This window comes from Pagrus major, chromosome 19, assembly GCF_040436345.1.
Source record: "Pagrus major chromosome 19, Pma_NU_1.0".
Classification (NCBI taxonomy): domain Eukaryota; kingdom Metazoa; phylum Chordata; class Actinopteri; order Spariformes; family Sparidae; genus Pagrus; species Pagrus major.
In genome coordinates this window covers 29,452,565-29,460,428 of record NC_133233.1, presented here as the reverse complement: position 1 = coordinate 29,460,428, position 7,864 = coordinate 29,452,565, and the positions used below count along the sequence as shown (strand labels likewise).

Below are 7,864 nucleotides of genomic sequence, written 5' to 3'. Positions count from 1 at the left end.
ACATTTCCAGCCAAGTTTGTGGCGACCAAAACTGGATATTTGTTCGTGGGAAGTCGGTCCAACTCAACCCGCGTTTTTGGTGACCAAAACCTAAAAGACTTCACAGGAGTTTGGGCCGACCCGCCTCATTTCTTTAGCAGGCATTTCACGGGAGTCGGGCCTCATCCGGCCGTGTTTGAGGTGATCAGAACCGGATATACTTCTGAAGTCGGGCCATCTACAGCAGTGTTTGTGGTGACAAAATCGATTGTTTTTAACAAGACCTTGGGACATGAAATATATCTGGTTCTGGTTGCCACAAACATTGTCCAGCAATGTTTGTGGCAACCAGAACCAGATACATGTGAAAAAAGGGTGTTTTTAAGGAAACCTCGCGACATTTGAAGGTGGTGAACAAAAGCCGCTGCTTTTCAAGGAAAGACAGGAATTTTCCAGCCATGTCTGTGGTGACAAAAACAGATATATTTCAGGGGAGTTTGGGCCTCCAGCCGTGTTTTTTGTGACCAACCAGTTATTTTAAGCCAAACCATGATGTTTCCAAACCCTAACCCAGTGGTTTTTCTCCTGGACTCACCAACAAACTCTGCTCGTGTGCCTCAAAGATGTCCTGAAGATAGAAATTGTGAATAAAAGAACATTTATTTGGTGACCCACATGAAATCTTCTCTGAGAGTTCCTGATTTAAAAGACCAAAGACTCTTTTCATTCGTGTACATCCTTTAAACTTTAATGGTGAAGCAGAAAACCAAACAAAACGATACCGTAAAATAAATTAGATTAGAAAAATGCCACAAGCACATTTGATTTGTACAACAAAGCAATGCAACATACTAGAATCTTGATTTCCATATATACAGAATAAAAAATAGACTTTTTATTCTTTGTCCACTTTGTTCAGTGTCAGTATTTTTTGTCTCGATATAAAGAACAAAATCTGAACAAATACAACCACTTCTTCTTTTATTCCTTTTTTTTCAGCGTTTTACTTCTTTTTGAGGCTTTTTTTCTGCACTGACATTTTGTGTGCGTCCATGTACACACGGGATGGACGGTGAGCTTGTCCCAAAAAAGTCCAGAAGACGAGCGTCCCCTCTCTTTTCAAACAATAGCAACAAAAAAAGAGAACATGAAAATCAAAACAGAACACGTGTGACTTCATTGAAACGGGACCGATACGCCAAAACTTTTGGTGAACGAGTCGACAATACTGATCGAAACACGAACAACACACAAACACTCTGACTGGACGTTTGTTTTTCTCCCAACGACAGAACGAGGCGACTGTGGATTGTCTTTTTCAGTTTGAGACGAGAGAACGGGAAGAGTAAAGCATTGTGGGAAGTGGAGTGTTTGATGTGCGGGGAGAGAGAAACAGGAAGGGCGATAAAACACCACGACAAAATAAAACACACTGAAATGAATCTGAAATCTGTGAAGCTTAAATAAAACATCAGCCGGCCGTCTTCACCAACAAACAACACCACATTTTTACAGACTCGCTACTGACTCGTGAATCATCTGTTCTGTTTTCTCACAAAATGGACAAATATCAGATTGTAAATGAACTATTCATTGAACGTGACGAACATCCGTCTCTCTCAGTCAAACAAGTGCACGAACTCGACTCTTTGGTGTCCTAAAGCAAACTAAAACTGGACGTTCAGACCGTTAGTGTCAGAGATAAAGGTCCTATTTTTAAGAAAGTTGTTTTTTTAAGTATCAAATCCCGACGCCCTGGATCGCAGGTCGGGTCGGCCGCCATCACAAAGCGTCAGAGTTTGACGAGTTGGGAATGAGACTCAAAAATCAACTTTTCTTACAAAGTGGACATTTTGTCACATTCCTGTTTTCTTCAAAAAGCAATAAAAACATCCACAAAACTGCCAATTAAAAAGAAAGTCTGAATAAATCCCTTAAAACCTGCGATATGGACGAAATAAAGGATGTTGACAGGATCACTGTTTTCTCTTGGCTAATGCTAATCAGCTGTTAGCATCAGTTAGAGACAAGGATTGTTTTGTTCTTGTGCTTTAAATCAGATTTTTGTTCTTTTGTTGTGGTTCTTGCAGATTTTAGCGGTTCGCTAGCTGTCAATGAATATTTATGCTAACAGAAAGGACACAAGATGGCCGCAGCTAAACTCAAGGCTAGCCTCCTCACGGGAACATTTTTATTTCTGTCTTAGCTTTAAAAACTCTTTCTAATTTTAACTACGAGCCAAATCTACATCTTTTTCTTCTTCTAAGTGCTTTTTAATCCTCCACTTCAACCTCGTAGCATCGGACCGGACAGACGGGAGGTTCCTGATCGACATGGTGAATCAGCAGGACGATTACTTTGCTCATCGGTTCATTAGCGCTCATGTTAGCAATGTCGTGGTCAACGAGCTCATTTTTAAAATTGTTTTCGATGCTAACTGACCAGCTAGCATCGCTACGTATCAGCAGTTCCTCTGACGACCACCAGCTGTCAGAAAACTGCATTGAATCTTAATCTTCACGTCTTCTCGTGTGAGTTTTGTTGAAGGTTTCACGAATGTTTTCATTTATCAGATTTCAGTCAGGGCCGCAGCGTCTGTCAGAACCAGTCCTCTGGGACCGAGCGAGCTCTTCAGTATGTTGAGATCAGAATTTAAATACTTTAATGCCAAATAAATAAATAAATAGAAAGGTAAGCAGGATCTCTGCTAGTTAAGACTTTTATTTCTGGGACACACTTTGAGCTTCATGTAACATAATTTAACACATCAGAATAAAAACACGTGAGTTTTATAATTCAGCGGCTGACGTTTCAAACAACTCGTGACCTCAGTTTCTCTAAAACTCTTGGTGGGGATCGAACCTGCGAGCTCTCAGCTCTGTACGCTGGAGTCGACCCTGAACAGGAAGCTCCCGTCTGTCCTCTGTCTCTCTTCAGTCGGGCTAATCTGATCCGAGTGTCGCTATATAGTGCAAAACATTTCTTTAAACAGAACAACAACATGATACACAATGACACAAATGCAGCCAAACAAAAATATTATTAACAACGAAAACAATAATATTATTAATATACTTACTGACAATAATAATTATAACATCAACATCAACGGTAACCATGGTAACATAAAGAAGTGTTTGGTTCCAGCAGCCGAGCCAACTTGTTTCTTTCAAGTATCTCTCAACACACACACACACACACACACACACACGCACACACGCACACACGTCACAAATGTATACTTCCAAAAAACAAAATAATACAAAAGAGTTTTTTCTTTTTTCCTCCTCGTACGTTTAAAAACAAAGTAAACAGTTGGGAAACCAAAACAACGAGACAAAGTAAAATAGGATCAGAATACGTGAAACAAGTTGCATAGTTTTGAGATTTCTGTGTTAGTAGTTTTTCAGGCACCTCGTCGCTCCGGGATCTGACAGGTCGAGTGGTGCTTGAACGTCTCACACACATAAATAAGCCTCGCTCCCTCCTCAGGTAACAAAAATATATTAGATATTCTTTTTTTTCATCTTTTTTCTTTTCTTTTTTTTCTGAAAGTGCCGTCGAGACTCTTTCTGAGTTCTGCTGAACGAGGACGGAGAAGAGTTTTACTCCCAGAGAGCGACCCGGAGGGACGGACGAGACGCCGTAGATTTAAAGTGACGATGATCATGAAGTCACTGCTCGTCTCCACCTCCTCCCTCCACCTCCTCCCTCCACCTCCTCCCTCCACCTCCTCCCTCCATCTCCTCCCCTCTCTGGGTTCAGAAGTCCTCCTCCTCTCCGCTCCTCTGCAGTCCAGTTTGTTCCGGACCGATCCGGCTCAGGTTTTATGTTTACGAGCAGCCGCACTCCTCCACGATCATGTTCTGGATGTCCTTCTTGATGATCTTTTGCTCCTCGTTGTAGTACAGCATGGACATGGCTCGTAGCCGGGTGGGCACGCAGCACGACCGCAGGTTCTGGAAGGGGCTGTAGCCCCTCATGCGGTAGTGGCTGATGACGGTGGAGTGGAAGGACAACGTGGACCCGGTGATGCTCGCCACGTGGGAGGGGCACTCCCCCTCGCAGTAGTTGGCGTGGTAACCGGGCGGTGCGATTATCCAGTCGTTCCAGCCGATGTCTTTGAAGTTGACGTAGAATTGCCGTTTGCAGCAGACGCGGACCTTCCCGTCGCACTCCAGCCCGCGCTTCCTGCGCCGCCGCGAGTCGCCGCCATCCTCCTGCCGGACCACGGCCATGAGGAAGGGCCGGTGGGATTGTTCCCGCTGGCTGGCCCGCTGCGACGTCTCCGAGCCGCCGGAGACCAGGACGAGTGTTGCTCCGGCATCGGCGCAGAGCGGGCAGGACACCCTGAGGCTCAGCGTGTTGCCGGTGCCCTCCAGCAGCGCCTGCACCGCCGCCGACACGGAGAAGGTGTGCCAGCCGCTGCGACGGGTGTCCACCGTTTTCTCCGCCAGCAGGATGTCGTCTTGCGGCAATGACGGGCGTCCGTTGGGAAGCCGGCGCTGCTGGAAGAGACGGATGGTGACTTTGGCTCGGCTGCGGTTGGTCTTCGCCAGACGGAGGAAGAGCCAGACGTTGGCCTGCTCCACCAGAGACAGATCTCCTCCTTCTTTAGAGAGGACGAAGTTCACCGTCCCCTGAGACTCGCCTGAGACACACAGACAGAGACACAAGGTCAGGACAGGTCATGTGAGGTCACAGAGAAAACTGCTCTCTGATTGGCTCAAACACAAAAGTCAACACGTGATCTCCTCTCATACAGGAAGACCATGAACGCCTCCCAAACACAAACACACAGGGGCTGACACACACACACACACACACACACACACACAGAGTGTGGCCACATCTGAGCTACAGTCATCAACACACACTTATCATTATGCTATCATCTCTAACATGGCCTCACACACACACACACACACACACACACACACACTGATTGGACTCTTCCTGCTGACTCAGCAGCAGCGGTCGGAGGTTTTGGAGTCAGGCAGCGTTTAAAGCGGTTAATGGTTCCCACCAGGAGCTCTGCTGCCGTCCTGCAGCTCACAGTGAATTTACAGCAGCGAGGCTGGAAAGTGAACGAGCCGTTTACAAAGTTTAATCTCTCGTTCTGTTGCTTCGCTGTGAATTATGGGAAAGTTTAAAAAGCTGCAAGTCAGGAAGAAAGTTTGATTTGGACGATGTGTGACCAGGAGGATGAACATGATCCTTCTGACCCTGAGTTCAGCCTGTCAGGCAGCTAAAGTAACACGCTTTAAAGTCGGCACAGCTAGTTTAGCGTTAGCCTGCAGCTAGTTTAGCGTTAGCCTGCAGCTAGCTTAGCGTTAGCCTGCAGCTAGTTTAGCGTTAGCCTGCAGCTAGCTTAGCGTTAGCCTACAGCGTCACTTCCAGACTCTCTGGTACGAGAGGAAACTCTGACAGCGTCGGACATGTTGGTTTATTTTCTTTATCAGAGATCTTTTATTGATTTGTTCAGGAAGAGGGTTCACTCATGAAGGAAAAACTGAACGTAACTAAACTAAAAACATTGCCAAAGATCTTGTATTGATGTGTTTGTGCAGAGGGTTCACTCTGGACAGATTAGAGGAACTGAACTTTGTAACAAACTGAATTTCTCTCTTTTGTTGCTTATTGCTGGTGAATATTATTTGAACAAACACTGCAGGGATTGGCTGACTTTGTGTCCTCACTGTCTTCACACACACACACACACACACACACACACACACACACACACACACACACACACACACACGTCCAGACCTGTACTTTACATTTCCTCGAAACCTTCAGGCCAGACAGCGAGCTAATCACTGGTTTGAAGACCCAATTACCATCCACCTCCGTTACATAACATCTCTGCATCACCTTGTCCTCCCTCTCTCCCTCTCTCTCCCTCTCTCTCTCTAATGTCTCTCGCTCGTGGGCGTTCATACAGAAAATCAAAGTCACGATTTGGGAGTTTATGAATGTCAGCAGCAGTGATGCTCTGTTAAACGGTGTGAATGGGCGGCTTGTCTGTGTGTGTGTGTGTGTGTGTGGAGGCGGTCGGCACTTTAGCGAGTCCATTAACGCCATTTAACCGACAATTCGGAGGCGATTATCCCACTTACATCATCATCACTTCAGGGAGGTTAAAAAATAAAAGTCCTGTTCATTCATTGTTTCTTAGAATAGAGTTTGTGATGTTGACTGGAGTCTTTGTTTGAACCCCGGCAGCGTTAAAACAACCGGTCTGTTCGTGTGACGCTGATAACGCTGCTGATGTAGAGAAGGAGTCTGCTGAGAGATCCTCCGTGTCCAAAAACTGTTTCAATGAGCCAAACTTTTGTTCTCTCATCACCACGAACACACACTGGACTGAATTTCAACGCCGGCCTGAAAATAGTCCACAACAAACGCACCACTTCCTCCTGTTTGTTTGATAAAAACTTTCTATTTGTGGGGAGCGTTTCAAGATTTATGTCTCCAGCAGGAACCGACAAGCCGCAGACAGGAAGTCGTCGGTTTGAGTCTGAACAGAAAAATGAAGTAACAAAGAAAAAGAAAATTCTCCTGAGTAAATGAACTGTAGTATTTATGAGGTTTCTACAGATTTATGGACTGAAAACAACAAAGGAAACAAATCCTCCATGTAACCCTCGGCCCTTCCCGTCTCCCAGTGCATGCTGGGACAGACCTCCGCCCGGCCTCTACAGGATGAGCAGGAACAGGAGAAAAGAAAGGATGGATGTGATCTGAGTTGTTGCTGCAGGTGATAAACTGATGGTGGAGAGAACAAAATGATTAAAGAGTTGGTCTGCGTCGTGTCAGAGGAAATGCTAATAGCATGTTAGCAGCGCGGAGCAGCAGCTGTAACACCGAGGGTTAGTCAGACCTGCACACAGCTGCTTATTACGGCTGTAATGACAGACGAGCTGCCAACAGACGTCTTTGGATTTACACTCGCATGTTCACTTCAGTCTGCACACATCACGGTTAGCTTAGCATTTCTAATGCTACCTGCAGAGTCCTACAGTTCCCTGACAGTGAACGCATCAGCTGGTTGTTTTATCACAAACATGGACGTTTGTCCACCTGAGAAACTGAGACGTGTTCGTGGAAAACAGTTCGTCCTGCAACATGCGACGTCGTAAAGTCGTTTGTTTTCAGCAGCTCACACACACACACACACACACACACACACACACACACACACACACACACACACACACACACACACAGTGAAGCTTCACTGCAGCTGACTGTGAATTGTTTAGTTTGAGAGTCAGAATCCAGAAGACAAACCTCAGGCTGAAACCTGATTTCTGTTTTTAAAAAAGTGTCAAAGTGCTAATGCTGCTAATGGATGTTCAGTCAGCTGATTGGTCAGCTGTTAATGCATTCAGACCAACAGTATGTTTCTCGTCGTGCTTTCATCTGACTTGATCGATTTGGATGTTGGATATTTATTGGGGTGAACTGTTCCTTTAAATTTTATAAACATTTTCTGCCATCAGATTAAAATATTTTCATGTGCATCTCCGGTCGTGTTTGGAAACTTCTGTCATGTCAGAACAGAAAGCTGCTGACACAAAGAACCAGACCCAGTTACCTGTGGAACCACGACGTGCTGCGGGTCTCTGCAGGCCGACGACCGTCTGGAAATCAGCCTGACGACGACGTGACGTTTTAATTTAATGTGTTAGAACGAGTATAAACTCAAACAGAGCCGGTCAGAAACAACCAGCTCCAGCAGCTCGTTTTCACCCGGAGACGACGAGAAGTTTGTTTCCTGGAGTCGATCCGACCGCTGAGAGTCTTCTGCTCACAGCTCATCTCTCTGTAATCCCCCTCCATTTACACAAGACTGATCTCTACACACTGATGTCTCAAC

At 45.6% G+C, this 7,864-nt stretch overlaps 1 protein-coding gene across 2 annotated transcripts in view; it reads right to left on the bottom strand.

Moving 5' to 3' along the window:
* Positions 1-3,755: 3,755 nt before the first annotated feature.
* inhbaa (inhibin subunit beta Aa) overlaps positions 3,756-7,864 on the bottom strand; it is a 15,927-nt gene continuing 11,818 nt past the window's right edge. For both annotated transcript variants that reach the window (XM_073488514.1, XM_073488515.1), the window contains one exon: positions 3,756-4,630. In XM_073488514.1, the coding sequence (XP_073344615.1) occupies positions 3,813-4,630 (818 nt within the window). In that variant the 3' untranslated portion in view covers positions 3,756-3,812. The remainder of the gene's footprint in view (positions 4,631-7,864) is intronic.